This window comes from Exophiala xenobiotica (assembly GCF_000835505.1).
Source record: "Exophiala xenobiotica strain CBS 118157 unplaced genomic scaffold supercont1.7, whole genome shotgun sequence".
Taxonomy (NCBI): Eukaryota; Fungi; Ascomycota; class Eurotiomycetes; order Chaetothyriales; family Herpotrichiellaceae; genus Exophiala; species Exophiala xenobiotica.
This window is the reverse complement of record NW_013562488.1, coordinates 741,170-763,542: the sequence shown is the minus strand read 5'-3', so window position 1 is coordinate 763,542 and position 22,373 is coordinate 741,170. Positions and strand designations below refer to the sequence as shown.

At 52.1% G+C, this 22,373-nt stretch overlaps 10 protein-coding genes across 10 annotated transcripts; 3 read left to right on the top strand and 7 right to left on the bottom strand.

Moving 5' to 3' along the window:
• The first annotated feature begins 208 nt into the window (after nucleotides 1–208).
• On the top strand, nucleotides 209–1,672 carry PV05_10986 (uncharacterized protein). The gene is made up of 2 exons (XM_013454423.1): nucleotides 209–394; nucleotides 444–1,672. Exons 1-2 carry the CDS (start codon nucleotides 245–247, stop codon nucleotides 1,545–1,547), a joined length of 1,254 nt encoding a protein of 417 aa, XP_013309877.1. The 5' UTR covers nucleotides 209–244; the 3' UTR covers nucleotides 1,548–1,672.
• PV05_10985 (uncharacterized protein) lies at nucleotides 1,576–3,712 on the bottom strand. Its single transcript, XM_013454422.1, has 2 exons — nucleotides 3,468–3,712; nucleotides 1,576–3,419 (listed from the first exon to the last, which is right to left on the bottom strand). The coding sequence occupies exons 1-2, from the start codon at nucleotides 3,705–3,707 to the stop codon at nucleotides 1,767–1,769; spliced, it is 1,893 nt and encodes a 630-aa protein (XP_013309876.1). The 5' UTR covers nucleotides 3,708–3,712; the 3' UTR covers nucleotides 1,576–1,766.
• Nucleotides 3,713–5,197: 1,485 nt separating this feature from the next.
• On the bottom strand, nucleotides 5,198–6,004 carry PV05_10984 (uncharacterized protein; the record flags this gene model as incomplete). Its single annotated transcript, XM_013454421.1, has 1 exon — nucleotides 5,198–6,004. The coding sequence occupies one exon, from the start codon at nucleotides 6,002–6,004 to the stop codon at nucleotides 5,198–5,200; it is 807 nt and encodes a 268-aa protein (XP_013309875.1).
• A 1,010-nt stretch (nucleotides 6,005–7,014) lies between these two features.
• PV05_10983 (uncharacterized protein) lies at nucleotides 7,015–8,314 on the bottom strand (the record flags this gene model as incomplete). The annotated part of the gene is made up of 5 exons (XM_013454420.1): nucleotides 7,015–7,150; nucleotides 7,202–7,316; nucleotides 7,366–7,937; nucleotides 7,987–8,107; nucleotides 8,155–8,314. The coding sequence occupies 5 exons, from the start codon at nucleotides 8,312–8,314 to the stop codon at nucleotides 7,015–7,017; spliced, it is 1,104 nt and encodes a 367-aa protein (XP_013309874.1).
• A 1,155-nt stretch (nucleotides 8,315–9,469) lies between these two features.
• On the top strand, nucleotides 9,470–11,275 carry PV05_10982 (uncharacterized protein; the record flags this gene model as incomplete). Its single annotated transcript, XM_013454419.1, has 1 exon — nucleotides 9,470–11,275. One exon carries the CDS (start codon nucleotides 9,470–9,472, stop codon nucleotides 11,273–11,275), a length of 1,806 nt encoding a protein of 601 aa, XP_013309873.1.
• Nucleotides 11,276–11,578: 303 nt separating this feature from the next.
• Nucleotides 11,579–12,459, bottom strand: PV05_10981 (uncharacterized protein). The gene is made up of 3 exons (XM_013454418.1): nucleotides 12,404–12,459; nucleotides 11,810–12,292; nucleotides 11,579–11,730 (listed from the first exon to the last, which is right to left on the bottom strand). Exons 1-3 carry the CDS (start codon nucleotides 12,413–12,415, stop codon nucleotides 11,701–11,703), a joined length of 525 nt encoding a protein of 174 aa, XP_013309872.1. The 5' UTR covers nucleotides 12,416–12,459; the 3' UTR covers nucleotides 11,579–11,700.
• A 172-nt stretch (nucleotides 12,460–12,631) lies between these two features.
• On the bottom strand, nucleotides 12,632–13,815 carry PV05_10980 (nascent polypeptide-associated complex subunit alpha). The gene is made up of 4 exons (XM_013454417.1): nucleotides 13,774–13,815; nucleotides 13,348–13,632; nucleotides 13,185–13,243; nucleotides 12,632–13,134 (listed from the first exon to the last, which is right to left on the bottom strand). The coding sequence occupies exons 2-4, from the start codon at nucleotides 13,591–13,593 to the stop codon at nucleotides 12,816–12,818; spliced, it is 624 nt and encodes a 207-aa protein (XP_013309871.1). The 5' UTR covers nucleotides 13,594–13,632; nucleotides 13,774–13,815; the 3' UTR covers nucleotides 12,632–12,815.
• Nucleotides 13,816–14,271: 456 nt separating this feature from the next.
• Nucleotides 14,272–15,342, bottom strand: PV05_10979 (uncharacterized protein). The gene is made up of 4 exons (XM_013454416.1): nucleotides 15,299–15,342; nucleotides 15,104–15,243; nucleotides 14,788–15,051; nucleotides 14,272–14,692 (listed from the first exon to the last, which is right to left on the bottom strand). The coding sequence occupies exons 2-4, from the start codon at nucleotides 15,227–15,229 to the stop codon at nucleotides 14,636–14,638; spliced, it is 447 nt and encodes a 148-aa protein (XP_013309870.1). The 5' UTR covers nucleotides 15,230–15,243; nucleotides 15,299–15,342; the 3' UTR covers nucleotides 14,272–14,635.
• Nucleotides 15,343–17,941: 2,599 nt separating this feature from the next.
• Nucleotides 17,942–19,994, top strand: PV05_10978 (uncharacterized protein; the record flags this gene model as incomplete). The annotated part of the gene is made up of 5 exons (XM_013454415.1): nucleotides 17,942–18,403; nucleotides 18,450–18,556; nucleotides 18,605–18,730; nucleotides 18,780–18,863; nucleotides 18,912–19,994. The coding sequence occupies 5 exons, from the start codon at nucleotides 17,942–17,944 to the stop codon at nucleotides 19,918–19,920; spliced, it is 1,788 nt and encodes a 595-aa protein (XP_013309869.1). The 3' UTR covers nucleotides 19,921–19,994.
• A 301-nt stretch (nucleotides 19,995–20,295) lies between these two features.
• Nucleotides 20,296–22,094, bottom strand: PV05_10977 (uncharacterized protein; the record flags this gene model as incomplete). Its single annotated transcript, XM_013454414.1, has 3 exons — nucleotides 20,296–21,231; nucleotides 21,484–21,805; nucleotides 21,925–22,094. 3 exons carry the CDS (start codon nucleotides 22,092–22,094, stop codon nucleotides 20,374–20,376), a joined length of 1,350 nt encoding a protein of 449 aa, XP_013309868.1. The 3' UTR covers nucleotides 20,296–20,373.
• Between the last annotated feature and the right edge of the window lie 279 nt (nucleotides 22,095–22,373).

Below are 22,373 nucleotides of genomic sequence, written 5' to 3'. Positions count from 1 at the left end.
TCCTTATCGATAGACGGGGTCGCCAGACCTGCTTCATACAATGTGTGCTGTCAGACAGCAGCTGAGGTACATCAAATGCACCACCTAGCAGGCGTCTATTGTGCACCGGACAAGTAAATACTATTGACAGACCTTCCCTTTCCTGGTCCGTGATATCCTCTGCCCGCAGCCGGACTCCTTACATCTCCATTGACCAAGTCGCGTGCCAGCAGCAACCACGACATTCCCAGACACAACCAGCATCATGGCTTTCCCGAGGCTCAAACCTTCCAGTATGCTAAGGTACAGTCTATACGCTCTGTTTCTAGGCCTCACAGCCTCGGTCTGCGCTGAGGCATTACTCAACAAAGCCCCAGGCAAACTGACCCTGGACGAGATCGAGGAGAACCTCCAGGTACGTCTTGACACCCAGGGTTTGCCATCCCTGACTGACAGACATGCAGAAATGCGCTTTTGTCGAGTCGCTCGCGGAGCACAAAACCCGCACATCACCCTCTCAGACTTCCTGGACGAGCCAACTATTTACAATCCTCTTCCCGTCTTCCTCTCCGGCCATCAACTCACTTCTGGCGACTGCCTACATCTCTGGCCCACCCAACTTCCTTCTAGCATTATGTCCTCCGAATATCGACCCATCGAGCCTCAGCGTCATGGTAGCATTTGCCGTGGGCGGCCTGCTGGGTGACACCCTCTTCCACCTCCTCCCAGAGATTTTCCTCGGGGAAGACGAGCACGACCGCGTCAAGTTCGTAATGCTCGAACCGAACCGCAACCTCCTCCTAGGCGTGGGCATAATCGTCGGTCTTGTCACGTTCATGGCCATGGACAAAGCGTTACGCATTGCAACAGGAGGGGATGGCGGACACAGCCATTCTCACTCCCACGAACACACTGCAAATGGCACCGCATCTGCATCTGCATCTACCACCAGTGCTCAGAGCAAGTCGAATGGCGACCTCCGTAAACGCAAAGGCCAAAAGGAAGAAGACAAGTCCACCAAACCACAGTCTGTCGAACCCATCAACCCCTCCGTCAAACTCGCCGGCCTGCTCAACCTAATCGCCGACTTCACGCACAACATCACCGACGGCCTTGCCTTGTCTTCCTCATTCTACGCCTCCCCGGCTCTCGGCGCAACGACCACCATGGCCGTCTTCTTCCACGAGATTCCCCACGAGGTCGGCGACTTCGCACTGCTCATCCAGTCCGGCTTCTCGAAACGCAAAGCCATGGGCGCGCAATTCGTCACCGCAGTCGGTGCTTTTCTAGGCACATGCATCGGCATATTCGTGCAGGAGTACGGCGGTAACTCTTCTTCCGCTGCCGCCACTGGACTGACTGGCGGCATCTGGGGCACGAGTCTGCAATGGGGCGATATGCTTCTTCCTTTTACCGCGGGTACGTTCTTGTACGTCGGCACGGTGGCTGTCATTCCCGAATTACTAGAGACAGGGCCCAATAAGAGCGAGGAATTGAAAAAGACGGCGCTGCAGTTTGGCGCCATGTTCGTGGGTGCGGCGATCATGTTGGGCATTTCGTGGTCATGAGATTGGATAGAGAAAAGAAAGGCTTGTATATTCTTTGACAGGATTGAATACATACCTAGGCGCTGTACAAGTACAGAGGCTAAGGAGCCTATGCTGTAATGGGATTTTCACGTCTTGACGCGTCCTCGTGGACCATGATCATGACCGACGTGAGGAACGATCCCCATAGAGGCTTGCGGCGATGTCTTGAGAACACCATGACAGAGACAAAAGCCATTTTTACTCAACTGAGCCATTCGCTGTGCTCTGATCCTCGACGCCGTCCCTCCTCATCAGGTTCCTTACCAAGCCATACACACTCCACACCCATTCCGACCACTGCAACGCATAGCCCGTCCCGATCACCCCTTTACACACCTCCCAACCACTCCGACTTACAGGATACTGTAGTTTCGGTGGTATCCTCGTCTGGATCGAGAGCGTCTTCGCCCACCACACATCCTGGCACACACTCTTCACATTAGACACCGCCCGTAGCCCTTCCTCGCCGCCGAACCGGCCGTATCCTGAACCCTTCACGCCGCCAAACGGCATCGAACATGCATAATAAGCGCCAAAATCATTCACTGCGACCATACCGGCCTTGATGCCCTGCACACACTTTGACACGTCTTGTGAGTCGTGTCCGAAAACACTCGCGCCGAGCGCATACTCGGTCGAGTTTGCAATGGCAATGGCATCGTTAACGTCGAGGGCTTTCATGAGCAGGAATACTGGCGCAAAGAGCTCCGTTTGTGCGATCTGCATATCCTTTGTGACACCGCTGAGCATGGTCGGCTGGAAATAAGTCCCCTGCGGATACTTCGGATGCCGGTATCTCCTCCCACCACAATGGAGTGTTGCGCCTTGCTCGACCGCATTAGCAATGAGGCCCTCCAACTTGTCAAAACTCCGACTTGAAATCATCGAGCCCATATCTGGTGTGTGATTGTCCAGCAGGACTGAACCCAGGCGCAAATTTCTAACCTTCTGGCGCACGCTGTGGAGAATCTTATCGTGAACGGCTGGTAGGGCAATGACACGCTCGATTCCTATGCAGTTCTGTCCAGCAGACTGGAATACGCCGCGCATGAGGATCGATATCACATCGTCAACATTTCTGACAGTCTTAGGATCGTCGAGCACAATGGCCGGATCTTTGCCGCCTAGCTCGACTGTCACAGGCGACAATGCTTTCGCAGCGGACGAGCATACCTTATGTGCGACCTCTCTGCTGCCTATGAAGGTAATATGGCTCAAGCCAGCATGGCTCGTCAAGTGGTCTGCAACGTCCGGCAAGCAAATGATATTCTGCACCAGGTCCGGACTGTGGCCACACGCCTGGAGCGCTCCTCGTACAATGTCTGTAAAGTAGAATGTGCTCCAACAGGTTTGTTCGCTAGGTTTGACAATGATTGCGTTGCCTGCGAATAGACCAGATATGATGGGTGATATGAAGTTGTGGAAGGGGTAGTTCCAGCTCACGCAAGCTGCCACTACGCCCAATGGCTCGTAGGCGACGGTATTTGCCTTATAGCACATCAACAGGTTTGTCGGTCGTCTTGTCGGCCGTAATGCTTTCTCGCCATGCTTGATTGTCCATTGTAATTTCTCGACCGTGACTAGGATTTCTCCGAAGCACGCGTCGATCTTGGTTTTACCGCTATCGAGACAGCATGCTGCGACGATTTCGTCTTGATGGTCAAGAATATATCGAAGAAGGGTACGCAGGACTCGACGTCGTTCCGGGAAAGAGGTTTGCGCCCAACGTAACTGAGCTCGAGTTGCGCTCGATATGGCAGAGTCGACAGCGGAGTCAGTCGCAGGGTCAATGGGCGGTCCTAGAGGGCGTCCATCTGCGGGACATTGAGGGTATATGCGACCATTGCGGATCTATCTAGGTCTCAGTGCTAGATCTACACGAACGTGTCTCTCACCTACTATGTCTTCATGAGAAGACTGCTCTGCTGGCTCGTTCTTCCGTCCCCAGCCGCTTCGCAGTTGAGGAGGGACTTGGAAAGTGAAGCGAACCGCGAGTTCCTTCCTTGCCCTCAAGAAAGTGCTCGTCACGCAGAGTGTCACGATCGACAGAACTCCGATCGGCAGCAGAGATGCCCACGCGTCTTCACTCTCGAAGAACGAGGATATCGACTCGGCGAGGGAGTTGACTCTCACTGACATGCTTGTTGAACTCGGTCACCTTGTCATTGGCCAAAGAAAACAATCGTCCCGAACGCATTCGATGCACCGCCACAGCGTCTGCGGCTCAAATTTGTGGCTGCAAAGATCGTCAAAGCCAGCCACAGCAAGAACGGGAAATCGGGTGGAAAGGCGAAGGAGATTGGAGGCCAGCGCCACAGCAACGTCATTCTTTCTCCGATCGACAAGGATTGATGCATGGATCACCCAGCGTGACGTAGAATGGCGCTGGGATTCTCTCTGTGATGTTCCAGGATTTCCTTGTTTTTCCTCCTGTATCAATCTCCAATGGGACGACAACCTGGTTTCTTACTGGTCTCTTGCCCACATCCCTGTCATGCCAGACCTCAAGGCGCCCTTTTCCGTCGATGGCGTAACGGGACACCAGAAAATGGCTGGCGGAGAAGTCGAGATTCTTGCCACGATGCAAACGATGGTCAAGCCTTGTGACCAGTCCTGGAACGAGATTGCTCACCACCCTGCAGCGTCATCGACGATGGGGTCACCACGGGACACCCAAGTCTGGTTGTCTAGACGAAAATCAGAATTAGATCAAGTGCCAGATGAGGTCAAGCGGAAGCCGGTGTGATATGATGTAGTTGCCCATTTTCTGCCGTGTCAGGGTAATACAAAGGGCAACCGCCAGCCTCCCCTCCTGCAGGTTCATTCTTGTGAACATTCTAGACACTCTCGTATCTCAAGATAAAAATCCTTTTCCTCTTGCGACTACCCATCCAACTTCCACAAAGACACAGAAACCATCAGTCTCCCACATACAACCACACAGTCTTACTCCAAAGCTACCACACACAGACATCATGGGTGCCGTCGTCTCTTGTGTAAGTCATGCTTGCTCATCCCTCTCGCATCATCACAGCTACTAACATGCCTTGCAGTTCGAATCCATCTGCCGCACGATCGGCTCCGTGCTGATGGCCATCGTCAACGGCATCGGCTCAATCATTACCGCCATCGTCAACGGAATCGTTTCCCTCTTCGACATCATCATCTCATGCCTCACTTGCGGCCGCACCAGACGAAGCCATAGGTCAAGAACGCATACAACGACGACGAGTAGGGTCTGATCCCTCGACCCTCTCCATCTTGGAGAGGAGAGCGAGGTAAAGCCCGGGACAGCAGTGAGAAGCTGAATGGATGAGCGGCGCGCCTGGAGATGGAGAAGAAGCCACAGATCCCAGGACATACCACAGTTGCAGCAGCGCATTGTCTTGACAGTGCCGGGTTGGAGACAGGCACTTTGTACTTTTACGACCGTTTTTATGCTTGATACCCTCAGCAATCCCTACAGGAGCTGCTAGCCGTTTAATGCAAGATTGAATGAAGAGACATTACAAACTTGGAATCCATCTGCGTCCATTTCTATAGACATTACTTGCCTTTGGTCTATCCAAGATATGCCTGATTCAACTTCCAAAACAAAACCCGCCAACCCGCAGCAAGTCAAACCTTTTCTAGCTCGTCAACGAAACCATCTCGCCCTCCCACTTGCCCTTGCCCTTGTCACTAATCACATTCTCAAAGACCCAGTGTCCCACGTCCGCTCTCTTGATACTATACCCCAAAGCCGGCTTACTCTCCGTGCCGACCTTGACTCCCTCCAAGCCCGCGGCATCTGTATAACTCACAGTGCCGGCCAACAATGTCGGCCTGATCCCGACGATGTTCCTGAACACACTTTCCTGCTGTCCCTTCTCCATCTCCCCGCGGTACACATTCTCCATCGCCTTCTTATCCTTGTGCGGCACCGCAAGGGACTGGTGGTACAAGAAGCGCATCGCCAAGGGGACGTCCTCGGGTCCGCGGCTGACGCCCGTCGTGCTGATGAACGTGAGCAATGGCTTGTGCGCTTTCAAGGCGGGTTGTTCGGCGTAGATTTCGCGCAGGCCTGTGACCAGTGTTCGGGCCGCGGTCTCGCAGATGGTCGGATTATCCAACGTAGCGATGTGTCCTGGATGGCGCCAGTTGAAGGTGAGCGCTGGGCTGCCGCCCAGACCGGTCACAATGTATTGTGGGAGACTGCCTTGAGCGTGGGCGAGGAGGGTCTTTTTCACGCTCGCGACGTCGAGTGCGTTCCCTTCGATCATGGTCAGATTCGAATCGAGCAGCGCCGAGTCGAGGCCCTGGGATTCCAGTTGTTTTCGGAGTTTGGATGGGGTCCGGACCAGCGCCGTTGCGTGCATGCCGGCCAGAAGAGTGTGTACGAGGATCGCGTTGGTGACGCCGCCTGTTGCGCCGAAGAATGCGACGTGGTTGGACATCTTTTTTGGTAAAGTTTCGTGGGAGTTTGGTTTGGGCGTGTCGATAGAGCTTGCTTGCGCGAGAATGGTTGGCTTGATGTCTACGCCTTTGGAGATGGGACGTATTCGTGGAGTCGTTGTTCTTAGGTCTGTTGGAACGCGATGTGATGGTCTGATCGAGTCGTCTGCTGGTTTGTATGCTATATATTCAAGTCAAGGTGGTCTGTTGTCTGGTGATCAGCATCGTCAGGTCGTGTTAGCCAGCATCTTTATACATTGTTGCCTGTCGCATGTACGCGCGAGAAGGCATTGCATCGACAGCCATGATTTACAGCGACGGCGCAATTGTTGGCCTAACATTCAATGATGCGCGAAGGGCACCGATACCGAATGCGAGACGTTGGAGTCTGGGAAGGCTGTGTTTAAGAACGAAACGGAACAATTGTCGAACTGTCAGGCCAATTCGGTGTCCCATCATGCCGTTTCATGGAGATATGCCCAATCAAAACCGCCCGCGGAGCGTTGTTGGCCCGACTGCAAGGATTATCGGCACAACGAGGTGTGGATCAATTGGTTCTTTCGCTTTCGGCGTGGGGATGGAACTGGTGGCCCACGCGGATACCATACTACGTAGTCTTCGTGGTATAGAGTACTGTGGACTCCATATTCACCGATTTTGCAGGAAAGGACCTGTACTACGGACACAGTACGAGTGAGACTCCTCCCAGTCAATCATACAGTCCGAATCCGAGTATTGATTCTCCACGGCAGCTATCTTGAAAGCATCCATTGGGGTGCAATATGCCTTTGGCTCTACGGCCACATTACCTATACCCAGCAGCTGGTCTTGTTCTTGTTCATACCTTACGCATACAAATTGGCTCTAGCAGAATTCCCATATACCTCAAGATCATGTTCATCCGAGACGCGCTGGGACAGTGGCACAAACCATGCCGGCCGGTGTTGTCTTGGCCGTCGAGGTGATTCTGCCTGCCGTTAGCTTGGGTTCCCGTGGAAGACGCTTTGAATACCTACGTCGCCATGATTGTACTGGTGGTCCACGTGGTCTCATAGACCCTGGCTGTACGAGTTCGTGTTGGAGTTGGCGCTGTGATGGTAGTTGTGGTCTTGACGACACCAGAGTATGCGGTCACTGGAGCCGGTGTGCTACGCAAATTAGCACAGCTTCTCGGGGAGTCTGCTTTTGGATATACATACACAGTAGCAGTTGATGTCGCAATTTCTGTGTCGATCTCGGTGCTTGTGGGGGCGGTCACTGTCACGTATGACGACACTACCTTGGTAGTCTCGAGGACAGTCGTCGTGCAGACGTCTCGAAGAGGTCAGCGTGAGTTCTCAGGATCAAGATAGACGGTACTCACCTGCTCCTCGCTTGGCAAGTAGGCCATTCCGTGGTTCAATGAGTGCATGCTTGGGTATGTCCCTAGGTCTATCCCGTCGTGGTGCACCACGGAACCGTTGACGAGGTACAGGGTCCGCCGTGTTGCTTGCAGCTGCAAGCGTCGCCTTGGTTGGACGGATGGTGCAAGTCGGATCTCTCTTGGGTGGTTGCGTTTTACAGGTCGTAGTGACTGTCGTGGTAGAAACAGTTGACGACCATACCCTTGTAGTGCGAGTCCGCGTGGAAGTCGACGTCCAGTATACAGTCACCTGAGCTGGCGTGGTTGTTATTGTCCTCGTCGATGTGCTGGATGGCACCGTAATCGTCGAAGGGGCCAATGTTGTCGAGTACACGTTGGTGGTTGTTGTCGTGATCGTTGTCGACGGAACATTTGTGATAGTGAATGTGGCGGTAGGAGTGGAGGTTACTGTTACTGGCGGACCGGCGACGATGTCGAAAGTTCTCATCCAAGCAAAAGTCAAACCCTCCATGACAATCATCCAGTTTCCAGAAAACATCTGGCTCTTCTCCAGTTCATTGCCCGGTACATTGCTGCCAGAAGTTAGCATCGACGTGACGGACGCGGTTGAAAGCCTCTTACCAGGTAGATGTCATGTCCACATCGTCAGGCATTGTGGGAACATCGGAGCAGAAGTATTCATCTCCGTTGGGGTCGATCAAAATTGGTGTGATATCACCTTGACTGTCGCTGGGATGACAGCCTTATCATGATTAGTGCACGACCCTGTTTACACAGCCAACGACATACCTTGAAAGTCTGATACAAAGGAGAAGAAGTCTGTGGAGGTGGTGTTAATACAGTAAGGACCTCCGCCATCGACATAATCGACACCATAGGAATAACAGTCTGCACTTGTCCAACGCGACAATGTCAGCAGGATAAAAACAGAAGAGCAGATCCAATACATCTTGCAGGTCAGTATGGCAGAAACAAGCTGAAGACCAACTTCCGTGGATAGGACGGGCAGCATATATGAAGACCCTCCATCAGGAAATGCAGAGTCGAATCTTGGTCGGCTCTTCGGCAGCAACGATCATCAAGACGTGAGACAAATTACCCTTTCCCTGCCCTTGCACCCTATAGCTTCCTTGGTGAGAAGAGCCACGATTTGGAAGCTAGAAGGTAAGACATAAACAGAAGCCACTCCAGGTATGCCCTTCAGAAATAGAAACATCTTTGGATGTTGATAGAGCGGAACGAATGCAAGGACAGGATTGTCTCAGATAATCAAGCCATCGCCGGCTTGAAAATCAGCATGAGCATGGTTGGCATGCTGGAAAAAGGGTCTTGCCATCCGACAATTTGGTACCGGAGGACAAAATGTCAAGCTGTGCAACCCGGCCTAGGCGAAGGCGACCGAGAAGGGCCTGGAGTGGGGTGAAGAAACGCGAGGCTGGAGCTCGGCAGCCCAGAAGCAAGGTTCATACAGCGCAAGGAGATGCAAAGCAGTTCAATATCAAAGACAACTGGGGATGTGGAAAGAGAAACAAGGGACATTGGGCGTGGTAAGGGGGTCGAGATGCCAGGTCGGGAATAAACTAGGCTGGATTCGGTGGCAACAACATCCCTCACTCTTGTCCGAAGGTACTTTTGGCCTTATTCTCACGCATGGAACCATTATTCCACTCTAGACCAATACTTGCGGCAACAGCATCAATACCTCCTGGACGAATTGCGAATGGTAATGTTAGGCATACCTCGCAGGAGATTGCGTTGAGCGTCCTGTCTCGGTTTCAACATATGACTTTATCCCGGTGTCTTCGTATTTCGGTAATCATCATCATTGAGTCGCTGATCTTGTGCCTCGAGAAACATTTCCATCCCTTGGTGGTACCACAATGCAGTGCAGACAGATCTGAGCGTCCAAGACATGCACCGTGTGTGTGCCACGTTCTCAAGCTATGGCAAATCTCCCCTGCATATGGACTCAAGGTAGGATTCCAGATACGAGCTGCTCCGGATCATATCTAGGTGACAATCCCTTCTACCTGGAAGCTTCAGTTTAAGCCGCTTTCTATTCCTTACTTGTTGGAAACTATCGGCTAAACCCAAGTCATTCGCTATGCTTTTCTTCTTGTCACTCGCTTTACTTCTGTTTGGCCAGTCTCTGGCGGCCTTCGTTCCCAGCGCTGAGCTTGTCCAAGTCCCCAACGACTTCGTTCGAAGACAAGCTTCCCAAACCAGTATCAGCTCAGCTACTACGACGAAGAAAGCAGACTCACAATGCACGAACGGGCCGCAGACCCGTCAATGCTGGGGCAATGGCTTTAGCATTGCTACCAACTACGACAGCACATGGCCCAACACTGGTGTGGTCGTCCCATATCACTTGGAAATTACGAACACCACAATGGCTCCAGATGGTGTTCCCAGAAGAGTTTATTCAATCAACAATCAATACCCTGGCCCTACAATTCGAGCGAATTGGGGAGATACTCTCCAAATCACCGTCAAGAACAGCCTTACCACCAATGGCACCAGCATCCATTGGCATGGTGTACGACAATGGTATTCGAACCATATGGACGGCACGAACGGCGTGACGGAGTGCCCTCTTGCTCCTGGAGAAACTCGCACATACACATTTCTCTGCACCCAGTTTGGTTCAACCTGGTATCACAGCCACTATAGCGACCAATATTCTGATGGAGTCGTGGGCACATTGATCATCGACGGCCCTACAACCTCGAATTATGATGTTGATCTCGGTGCCTTTCCAATCAACGACTGGTTCTACCGACCTGCTTTCGAGATTGCTCCATTGATCCAGAACGCCGTCTTGCGTGGGCCCCCACCGGGAGACAATATCCTCATCAACGGGACAAACGTCAAAGTCAACGGCACTGTAGGCCAATACAGTAGGACCACTCTGACCAAGGGTAAGAAATACAAGCTACGCCTCGTTAATATGTCCACCAACGACAACTTCAAGGTCGGCCTAGATGGGCACAACTTCACCGTTGTCACGGCAGACTTCGTTCCCATCGTGCCCTACAGCACACAATGGCTTCCCATAGCGATCGGACAGCGCTACGACGTCGTTATCAATGCCAACCAACCGATCGACAGCTATTGGTTCCACGTTGTCCCTCAAGCCGGCTGCAGTAACAACCTGAACAAGAACGCACTTGCGATCTTCACCTACAGCGGCGCCGCGTCGAGCACGCCGTCCAACGCGACACGCTCCAACGCACCCGCCGGCGCCCCCGACTGCAATGACCCGAACAAGAATCTGATGCCGTACGTCAAGCTCGACGTGCCGGACAACTACACGATCCCGCAATCCTCAGTACTCGATGTCGGCTTTGCCATTGTCCAGAACACCGCCAACCAGACAAAAGTCCAATGGAACCTGAACTTCACAGCTATCCAGGTCCCCTGGGGCGCCCCTACGCTGCAGTACGTGCTGAACAACAACACCAACTACCCACCGAACATGAATCTGATCTCGCTGCCCAACGCAAACGCCTGGAGCTACTGGGTCATCCAGGCAGTGCCGACCGTCGCGCCGGCCCAGCCTCATCCGATCCATTTGCATGGGCACGACTTTTACGTCCTAGGCGCGGATTCGGGAATTTTCAACAACTCACAGACATTGAATTATAAGAACCCTCCCAGGCGCGATGTTGCCATGCTGCCGGCGTCAGGGTATTTGGTTCTCGCATTCATAACCGACAATCCGGGTGCGTGGCTGATGCATTGTCACATTGCGTTCCATGTAAGTCTCGGTTTCGGGGCGCAGTTCCTCGAGCAGCCGGATTATATCAGGAATAAACTGCCCATTGGGCAGGATTTCAGTAATCAGTGCGCGAGTTGGAATAAGTACTATGCCACTGCCACGTATCAGCAGGAGGATTCGGGATTGTGAGGCGGAAGGAGGCACGGAGCCGCTGTATGCAGTATATTCTTGATTCGGAGAGTCTGTTGTGTGTACCAAGTAGCTTGTTGGCAATCGTTTGTGGCAGGATTCAACGGGAAAGGTTCGAGGCAGGACTTGTATTAGCATCATCCTCTTGCGATGAGACTAGGATATGCAATGAGCACATGATCTCACCTAGGAGTTTCAGCTTTTCTTTCGAAATGATCAATTCCTGCGCGGATGCCGGACTACCGTTTTTTAGACCAGGCGAGACGCAAACTGAAGTACGATGGACGATAGCGCAAGAGGGCATAGTCTGAATGATTCTTGATTGATCTAAACCACTATACACAAATCCCCATGTGGAAAGAGGACGATTTTCTGCAGTTTGAAAAGCCCCACGAATCGCCCCGTCTTTCTCTTTAAACCGCCACTTACAGCATCGACAAGTTGGGGAATCTCTCCTGTAAATCAGACATCTGTTAGCAACCGCACACCCAGACACAATGACAATTCCCAACTGAGGAAGATCCCAATACGTACCAAGTACCCAGGAGGCATCCATCGTCCCTTCTTAACCAGCCGTGCCGTGTACTCGTCAATTTCTGGCGCCGCAGCTGTGACCTCGTCAACGGTAAGTTCATCCCACGGTCTCGCACCCTCGATGTCGTTCAGGGCCTTCTCCAAGCTCTTCAACTCGACTTCGACCTTGGACTTTGTCTCCTCGGCATTCTTGATCGCGACCTGCTCGAAGCTCTCGATGGCCTTGATCTGCTTGTTGACGTCGTACGTCTTGGGCTGGAACGTCTTAAAATACTGCTCGATCTCGTCGATGACGGCCGTGTTCTTGAGCACGCTGCGGTAGTGGCCGAAGTCGACGGTTGTGGGGTGCTCAGAGAGGACCTGCACTCGGCGCCGGGCCTCGTCGTTGCGTTTCTTGAAGTTGGCGAGCGCGGTTGCTGTGCTGCCTCGGAGGCCGAGTTGGGTGCCGACTTTGCTCCAGTCGAGCTTCATCGCTGCGCGGGACTAGAACGTGAGAAGAAAATAAGGGTTAGTGGGCGTTTCTAACTTGAGCCAGGCTGGAGAGCTGGTGCATGGAGAAGCTAGAGCATGGACGACAGGAGCTCGGGAACGTACCGTAGCAGCCATTGTGGCGGTGTTGGCGTGGTGTTGCTGGAGGGGAGAGTCAGTCGATTGAGCTTTTGTGAGTGATGTTTGAAGTCCGGCTGCGAACTGGTCCCTGGTTCGGCTAGCCTTCCCGAAAGGTAGCAAATATGTCACGTGATGCGAAATCGGTCCTAGGAAATGGAGACCTCGAGCTTCATGCACAAGAAGCTAAGTAGAACGGATACAGCCAGAGGAGAATCCAAGGTCGAAGAATATGGATTTTGAGCACAAAGCATTTCTGTATTTCGGCCCATCTACAGGCATATCTGAGTATGCAAGTTGTTCGCAAAGCAACGTGACATGGTGAAAGACCGGTAATCAACCGCTACCCCAGTCCCTTTGCCGGCAATGCAGACTCTCAACTTTTGGTGTGCCTTTTTGATCATACACTTAGCGCCATAATGGAGTTGACTATGTCATTGCCATTCTCTTTGAGAGCCTTGACAGCCTTCTTTCGAGACACGGATGCCTGCGTCATGACGAGCTCGATGTCTTTGGCCTCCAGACCGCTGTCGTCGACTTCCTCGTCGTCATCTTCCTCTTCTTCAGCCTTCTTCTCGGGTTCTTTGCCCTTGCCATTCTCGGTGGAGTGATCATGGCCAGCGTGATCGCCACTGGCGGCTTCAGCGGCAGCGAGCTGTTGAGCGGCGGCGGCCTGGGACTGAGAGTTGAGATCTTCAATCTTGGCTTCACCGAAGATGCTGATGTGTGTTAGGTGATATTCATGACAACGAGGGAAACAGAAACTCACATCCAGGTGTTGCTGGTTGGGGAGCGGTAGACGTCAGGGTTAGAGATGACGAAGAGAACCTGTAACAACCACATCAGATTCTGCTTCTTTGCATACAATACAGCTCCCTCCAGGACAGGTCCCGGCACATTTTCTGTCCTGGAGTATGCCAGAGAGTACTCACTCCTTTCGGTCTTCTCAAGGTGACTCGTGTGATGCCTGGAACATGCTTCAAGCCCAACTTGCCAATGGCCTTTCGTGCCTTCTTCTCGTTTCGGCTGTGGACTGCGACGGCAGAACCAGCTGGGATGGTGGCCTCGCCTTCTCCGGCAGCTTCAGGTTCGGAATCGGATGAGCTGGATGCGTCCTCTGCTGTGGTGTTCTTGGTGGGCTCCTCATCGGGGAGTTCTTCTATTCTTGGGTTCGCCATGATGGTAGAGTGGCAATGTGAGGGACACGAAGCGAAGACCTGCGCCAATGCGTGGGTTAGCTGGTGCGGCACACGATGTCAAAATGCAGGGAGCTGTTGTCGGTACTGCGCAAGCAGAATATGTGACTTTTTCCTCCCAGCCTCTTGTGCAGCACTTGGATCGACAGCTGGGAGCCTTACAGATATACCCCAGGTGTCGGATGTTGCGCGAATGGATTTTGTGTGCCTTACCTGTCGAAGGTGCTTGCGATGTGCATCGAGGCAGTCTACCTGAAGCTTGGCATGATTCATATCACGTGACGCCTCTATACAGCTTGACAGCTAAATTGAATACCTTAACTATAACGCTGCTGGAGATCGAGATATTTCGTCTTGAAGATGCTTATAGAGTAAGATGTCTATGGAGCTCAGTCACAGCCTCCCTGGCTGCATGTTATGCCTACCTTACTGTGGGGAGGACTCTAGAACGCGTGCTTCTGCGGGCGAGGACGTAGGGTCGCCAATATGAGATGACATCCGAGGAAGGCAAGGGAAGACGGAGGGTACCTGGAGTATCGACATGGACCTGCCATGTATACGCAGGGAGGTGGCAAAGCCAGACGGAAAGCGAATGCAGTATGACTGTCATCGGCGGTTCACGAATCATGGCACAGAGCAAAGCCGAAAAGAGCGAGGAGGAATGCTGCAGGAGAACTCGGTTCACAAAGACAGGGTGTATCGGACTGCCCGGTGTGAGACAAAGCGCAAATCTTCAAGCCATCTTTGTATGCAAGCTCTGAAGCGCGGAGCATCTCGCTGAACTATATGTTCCAATCGAGCTTTCGGTGGTCTGCAATCATTCGAGTTTCATGAATTTATTGAATCATGCTCTGGAAAATCCGTGCGGGCGCGAAAGAGGAGAAAAGCCGCAGCCACGAATGATTCCTGCCACATCCTCAGCACGGAGGCTTTGTCGATACGCCCACAGCCCGCATGCCTTCTCTTCGTTGATTGATTTTGAACCTGGTGAATCTTCATATGACGCCTGAAACAATGCCCGAATCTATGCCTTTGCGGTCGCTCGAACCTTTGCTTGCGCCTTCATGGTCTCGAATCGTTGCTATCATCCTATTCGTCAGCCGGCTTGTCCATTGGCATGGGCTTGAACGTCCCAGAAACAGGACAATGCCCTAATCAGTGTGAAATATGGCTCACCTGCTTCTTCAACCTCATAACCTTGAATCGCTCAAAGTCTGTCAGGTTCTTCCTCCTCTCAAATTGTTCTCTCTTCTTAGCCCACGAGGACTCGGCCCACTTCTTGTCGATCTCGTTCTTCTCCCACAGCTTCTTGACGGCACCAGTACCGGCGGCTTTGGGCAGGTTGGGAATGACCCAGGGTGTTAGAGAGACTGTGCTGGTGTGAATGGCTTGACGAGGGACGGCTGCGCCTTCTTTCGTTGAAGGACCATCGATCAGGATCTGAGAAGTCAAGTTAGCAATTGGTTTGCTCCTGACAGCCTCGCAAGCATACTCTTCCAGCATCGATGATCTCGACTATCGTAGCGAGTTTGCCTTCAAAAGGTCCTGATCGGAGAGTGACCACTCGTCCGACCTCAATCAACTTCCACCCGGCCGGCTTGATATCGACGTTAGACATTTTGTCGGAGAAAACTGTGCGCCGTCAGTCACAATGAATGTCAAAAGTAAGAGAAGACGGTATGCATACAAAAATCTGCGGAATATTATTGTCGCCTTGATTGTGTTCGCCCGACGAGATCCAAAGTGCCGTTCGCAATTCTGTTGCGCGCTTAGTGTGTGGAATGCCAAGGCCAGCACTTTGCCAAGACTGGTTTCTTGGCCAGCAGGGGTTCTTCAAGCTCGAACAGAAAGTTTTCTCAACCGCCAACGTGCGACTTTTCACGTCGTGCAGAATCACTACTTTTCATCATGATATGTGTTTGCATGGCTGCAAGACGCCTGTGATATCCAGATTGATGCTTAGACCGATGCTACTGATCCAGCAACAGGATGACAGGGTCATATCGTATGAGAAGTAAGCAACCTACTCCTCGAGCCACCATTTCCTTGTTTTCATGATGTTATAATTTGCGATTGAATTCGGCGCTGGAGACTCTCGCCGGAGTCTCTCAACAGCGGTGAAGATATGATATTTAACTTCTTACATATGCTGAATGTCCTCAACAAACACTATCTTGTCGGAATGTCTCTGGCTTGAAACGCGACTGACCGATGTTCTAGTTCTTGCCGAACCCCATATTCTACATGACTGAACTGAATCCAACCCCGAAGCATGCCAATGCGTGCTCGCGTTCTCTCAGGTACGAAGGCCTCCACGCTCACTCCCTTCCGATGATTACACAACCACGCACTAGATAGTAACTGATCAACCGAAATGATCGTACCCTTTTCACCAAGATCTCTGAGGAACTCCTTCTTGAACAACTTCAAACGCAATTTTGTTGTGACGTTGCTGACCGATCCATAGGTAGGCTTTTCATCGAATTACTACGGCCAGATCAGATTTTCCACCCTTTCTGACTGGTTCGGATCCTTGTCGTGTTGTTGGAGCGCCACAGTCAGGTATTCTGTGGGTTGGACATCAACGGGTAGCCAGTGTTTCCCCTGCAAACAGCGGTCACGGTGTTACACAACAATAGTATGGTTGGACTATTCTCATAGGCATCGGTTGCATCTGACCATGGGGCTGAAGCTCGGGTACTCTCCTGTGTCAGCTATCTGCCAGACTGATATCATGCACTGAATGTTCATTGGGAATCAATATCACCTGAAGCACTTGGTCTACGAGCTCTTTGTCCTATGAGCCGTTTTCCACACTTCGCATACTTGAACTTATCTCTGGAAACAGCTGCTGTGAAATCATGACATAGTCTGTGGTTTTTGCTGGAATTCTCGTGCTACAATTGCTACTTCTCGCCTCCTGTGCTTTCCACGGGCCCATTTGTTGCATAACGTGTTCTACGATACACGTTCAATCATTCTACTGGTATCACACCTGACGAACATGCGGATGTGCAAGGTGACACAGGTGATGCTCCGCCAACGGCATCATCAATTACGCTATCGTGATGACATGCAGCGACGAGACGTTCGTAGAACATGTGGCTGAATTCCGTGCGTCCTTGTCCTTGACTTCCTATGTGTCGCTAGAATATTGAGATGATCGATGCAGCGTGTCTTCCTGGATATCCTGATGCCGAACCATGAAACGGCGGCCCAGGCTGATAAGCTTGCAACTTCAGTCTCGCCTTACGCACCCGAAACCGCCTATTTCGCAAACGCCAAGAGCCTGATTGGCTGGGCCTGGAAAAAACCGTCTTGCCGTCTCGTGTGGCACACAGCCCTGTCACTGCCCTGTCCTGGCACGCCTGGTCAACGCTTGCGGGGAAGCGAAATAAAGGGACACTGAGCCGAAGATGACTCCAGTCCCACCTCAGAAGCGTTCTGACTTCTCAGGAGATCTTCAACATGGGTCACACAAGAACGGGTGAGGGAAGGGAAATGGAAGGACGATGCAGATGTTGACCAGGGTGCCGAACTCCGCAGTCGATGGCGTTTCTCTTTGTTCCCCTTGGGCCAAGGCTGAAAATCTGCAAGGCTTGCGTTGACGCTGTCTGTCCTTTTCCCCCATGCTGAATTGCAGCTCGCGGTCAAAACATGAACTGGCATTGTGCTCTGGCAGTCAGTAAAAAGAGGGAAACAGGAACACAAGTACATTCCTGGGTAAGTGGTGATCTTACTGTAGACACGCGGCGAGACATTAAACAGTGAAGGCAAGTGCATCCCACTGAAACAGCACATAAAACCCATTGCGTGCCGTACCCAAGGCTCGCGATCCCATGGTGAAATACAGACAAGGCCAGGTTGATCAGACAGAGAACTTCAAACCGTTCGTCTATCATGAGTTGACGACATTGCTTGTCTTCTCGACTATCTCAACCATCTCATCCGCTGCTCTCACACGGCTTCATCATCTCCGTCTCCTGCCTTCGTTACCTACTTCCCGTCTTCGTGCAACCTGCTCACCTCTTTCATTCCCTCACTTACACCTTTCACTTCACCTTGAGCAACACACATCGTGTCTCTGCATCAACTTCCATTCGTCTTACTTCTCTCATTCTTTCTGCAACTCATCTCCCCTTTCAACCTTCCTGTACCCTGACAACCTGCCAACTTACCGCTATTGCAAATCTCATATCAACTTCGCTACCCGCTGGTACGGATGGCTTCACCTCCTCCGTGTTCTGGGGCTCTGCCTCGAAAAGTTGATAATGGCCTTGATCGAGGTACCGACAATGTGTCTTCTGCGCCCTTTGCACTCAAGTACGACATGGCCTTCAGATACAACACAGACGGACTCGGCTTCACTTACGTTGGCATTGTCATAGCATGGACTTGTCTATTGCTTCCAGCCTCCATCTTCCTCATCCGCAACAGACGTCTCCCGTTCCTCCGCATGCGCAACATCCCATTGGCGATCAGTGCTGTCGCAGTACTCCACGTGTATTGGGTATTGTGCATGATCGCATATGTCTTGAACGGATTCTTCCCATGTTCGACTGAGTACTGGATCATGAGCATTTATCTCCCTCTCGGTATCGCCTTGTTCCAAGCATCAAATTCCCAATTGTTTTCAATTGCGACTGCACAAAAGAGATATCTCAAAGGCGATGTCGCAGTTGAGGCAAGACCAGCCCAGGCAAGAGGATGGCGCAAATACTGGCAGAAGCTGAAGACTTACAATGCCACAAAGAACACAATGGCGTGCATTGGTATCGCTATGATGGTCCAGGTGAGTCAGGGCCCTGGGAGGCGAAGAACTGCTCTGACCGTATTAGCTTGTTGTCTCCCTGATTGTCTTTCTTGTTTCCAGGAAGTTCCATCCAAATTTTGGCGTCACGGGTGTTGTCACAACTAGGGCTGGCTGTCGACGAGGTTGGGAATGGTAAGTTGTCCGGGAGCATGGCAGGTTTCCTTACTGACGAGCTCACAGGTGGCCGTCCATTGTCTGGCAGATATTCTGGTCTTGGATCTATGCTCCAGTCCTTCTGTGGCGCGTTCGAAATATTCATGACGTGCATGGATGGCGGAAACAGACTATTGCATGCATTGTTGCTGGGTACGGCGGTATTTTTGGTTGCCATCAATACAACTACTGACGAAGGCAGGTTGCCCGCATCTCCAATGTGGATGATTGCACTGTATGCCAAAGGTATGCAAAAGGTCGACACGTATCTCGTGCCTCCTCTTTGGTGAGTACTGTTGCGATATCGTTCTCAAACTAGACTGACAAACGATAGGTTCTCGGCCTCCATTGTGATTATGCAAGGTTCGGTCGTGTTTGTTCCCTTCTTTCACATCTTCAAGAATCGAAAACTCGAAACAGAAACACGAGAGATCATTGCAGAGTGGGAAGAGAAGCAAAAAGGAGGAGGCTCATTCACATCGTCTGGTTCGACCAAGGCTGCGGCTCGATCTAGATTCTCGACCCGTGCATCAATGAAGAGCACTACCAGTGCAACGGCTCGACAGGGCGAAATGTACACCATGGGCGCTCTCGAGAAGACTCTGCAACTCAATCCTCAACCCTTGCTCATCTTCTCGGCACTCAAGGACTTTTCAGGAGAGAACATCAGTTTCTTGATCCATGTGCGGGAATGGAAGGCCAAATGGAATTCGGAGAAACAAAAACCGAACATGCTTCGCAAACAAAGCCCGGTCAAAACCTATGATCAAGCTCTCATCCGACAACAATTCAAGCAGGCGGTTGGCATCTACGCGTCGTTTGTGAGCTTGAAGTATTCCGACTTCCCAATCAACATCTCATCTGCGCACCTTCGAGAACTGGAGGCCATGTTCGAACAGTATGCTGCGCTGGTATGTGCTGAGCCAGCCTCAAATGCCGCCACACCCTTCGAAAACTACTGGTCCTCTACTTTCTCTGACGATTTGGAGAGTCAGGCAGGCAGAGATCAACTCTCGGTCGTATCAACTGTTGTCTTGGATGGCGAGAAGAATGAGTCGAGGCCTGAGTCGGCCCAAGCTCGTCAATTGCGAGAGCTCACAATGACCAACTTCGGGGAGAGACTTCCTGCCAACATTGGTATTCCCGATATCTTCGACCCCACTGTCTTTGACAGAGCCGAATTGAGCATCAAGGAACTAGTCCTCACCAATACATGGGCCAAATTCGTCAAGGCCGGATTTGCACACCACGCCGAAAATCCCAGCTTTGCCTCTCAATTCCGAGCAGCTATGGATACTTGTCGTCAGAGACTCCCCAAGCTCACCGGTAAATGGCGCAAATGAGAGATACCCAACTACGTTCGTGAATGAGATGGCTTGATGACGGTGGGAGACTCGTGTAGCAATGGCGTTTGAAGGATACCCAAAAAGATGATTGATGTGGAGTCATGCCACAGGAACTTCACGGATGTGTTTGCTCATGCTAGAATATTCAGAATTCCTCACAAGATGGTTGTATTGAAAAGTGGAAACAGAACTGGGTATCAAGACCAGAACGAGGACATCTTGAGCTGGACTCGATCTCCAATATCGGAGCAATATGACGAGTCTGAAGGGCTCAAATGTGGGAAAAGTCAATATTGGCATGAATAGCATGGCATCAAGATGGGCGCGAGCTTTGCTGAGCAGAGTAGAATGATTCGAAGATTGGACCAGGAGGTTTCTTCCTCGAGATATTCTATCAAAATAATACTCATACCCAGCATAAAAGACACATAATACCTTTTCTGTTACATTTCAAGTGTCACAATACTGCTTTCTTTTGGCCTTCATATTCCCATCCGCCACCCTTTGGCCTACCGGCTTCGTAGCGACGAACCACCAGCAGGGCGAGAAGATGCCTTCCCTCCCCGCATCCGCCGCACTGTCCACACAATACGCCATCGTGTCCATCGCCTCACACACGCCCTGGGCACGAGAGTATCCTAGGTGCTCAAGCGTCCAGACCAGAGCGTACCATGCCCGCCGGGCGAAGCGAGACATCTTCCACGCCGTCCAGTAATCGGCCCACGTCGTCGCGAGATGGGTCTTGCCTTCGAGCAGCCACCACCAGTCACGGTGTGGAGAGGGTGTGACCAGTAGAGGGCCGGAGGCGGGCGCGCAACGCCAATCCAGGTTCGAACGAGGATCTGGGTATGTGTCGGAAGAGTAGGGGATAAGGACAGGAGACGTGATCTTGATCTGCGTCTCTTCGGTGCTCCCTACTTTTCCTACCACAGCAGCTCCTAACGAGTTGTTGCCAGTTTGGCCTTTGGTGTGGCTGCTGCTGTTGTTGTTCTTGAGATAGTCGAAGTACCGTGCAAAGTCCTCTTCGTGCAGGATGTCGAAGCCGGCCGCGGTCATGGCCCCGCGCGCCTCGTCGCTCGTGTGCAGGTTACTGATCCCGTTCCCTCTTTCCATGCGGTTGCGCATGTCGATGTGTTTGGCGTTGCTGGGGTCGAAAGCGGGTGTCAGGACCCATTCACTCACGCCGAACACGCCGCCGGGTTTGAGGACGCGGCAGATGTTGGTGTAGACGGTGCGCAGCGAGGATGCGTGGCAGGTGGCTTCGATGGCGAAGGCGGCGTCGAAGCTGTTGTCGGCGAAGGGCAGGTCCTGTTTTCCAAGGGGTTGAGTGAGTCTGAAGGGGTCTGATGAGGGTATATTTTGGGACAAAAGGCCTTTTAGGGGCTTTAGCAATGTGATGGGGCTGAGGGAAGCGTTGGCCACCACAGGGCCATGGCGAGCTGCTTTGTTTCGTAGGTCTAACTCAAGACCAATTGATTGGGTAGATAAGGAGGCCATGGGTAAAATGCTAGGAGGAGTTCCGCAGGCATATGGGAAGTGGGTGGTACGGAGTAGACGTACATGCCAATCCGCCTTGATAAATGTACACATCCCCGTGAGACCCTCCTGGGCGGTCAATTGGACTGCGCGATCGACTTGGTTTTGGTTGATAGTTATGCCGATAACTTCACAGCCGACGAGTTTCGCCATCTCCCTGGCAGGTCCGCCGACGCCGCATCCCACGTCGAGGACTTTCATGCCAGGCTTGAGGCCCATGAACAGCGCGAGCCGGTGCTCGCAGAAACATTGGGCCGAGTGCAGGGTGTCGGTGGGTGAGAAGGGCGCGTAGTGGAAGCGTGTGCTCCAGTTGTTTTCGTAGGCGGCGGTCGCGAATTCGTAGTACCTATGATGCTTATTATTCTCGCGGTCGTGCACTAATTCGGAGCACGTTCAAAACAGAGATCAGAGATCAGAGATCAGAAAAGTCTGGAGGGAGGAGAGCCCTTCAAGGGGCCGACTTACGAGTCGGTAACTTGAGCTGCTTTACCTTGTCTCTTTTGTCGCTGGTCTTCGGTCACGGCGTCGGCGGGTTCGTCGTCGTCAACCTGGGCCTGGTCGAAGTGAGCGGTGTATGTGCCGACGACGGCTGTAAAGTCTTGCTTTTGCCGTGGTGGAGGGCTTGTGCCAGTCATGGTTTCTTCACGGATCTCAATTCCCCCAAGTGCGCTGAAGGAAGCAGCAGCGTCATGCTGCGAAGTAGCCCAAATGGACTCGATGTGGATGGATCAAGAAGACGGCAACTTGCATCATGTGAGAGGCTCACCGGGCAAACCGTGCCCGCTTTCGCAGTAAGGGGCCATTGGCATTCACATTCAGTCGCATTGTTGAAGAACAATAGTAAGCGTTGTTGACTAAATGCTGCGAGAAACCCGTAGGTCAACAAGAGAAGACCTCAAGGTGGGTTGTCTCAA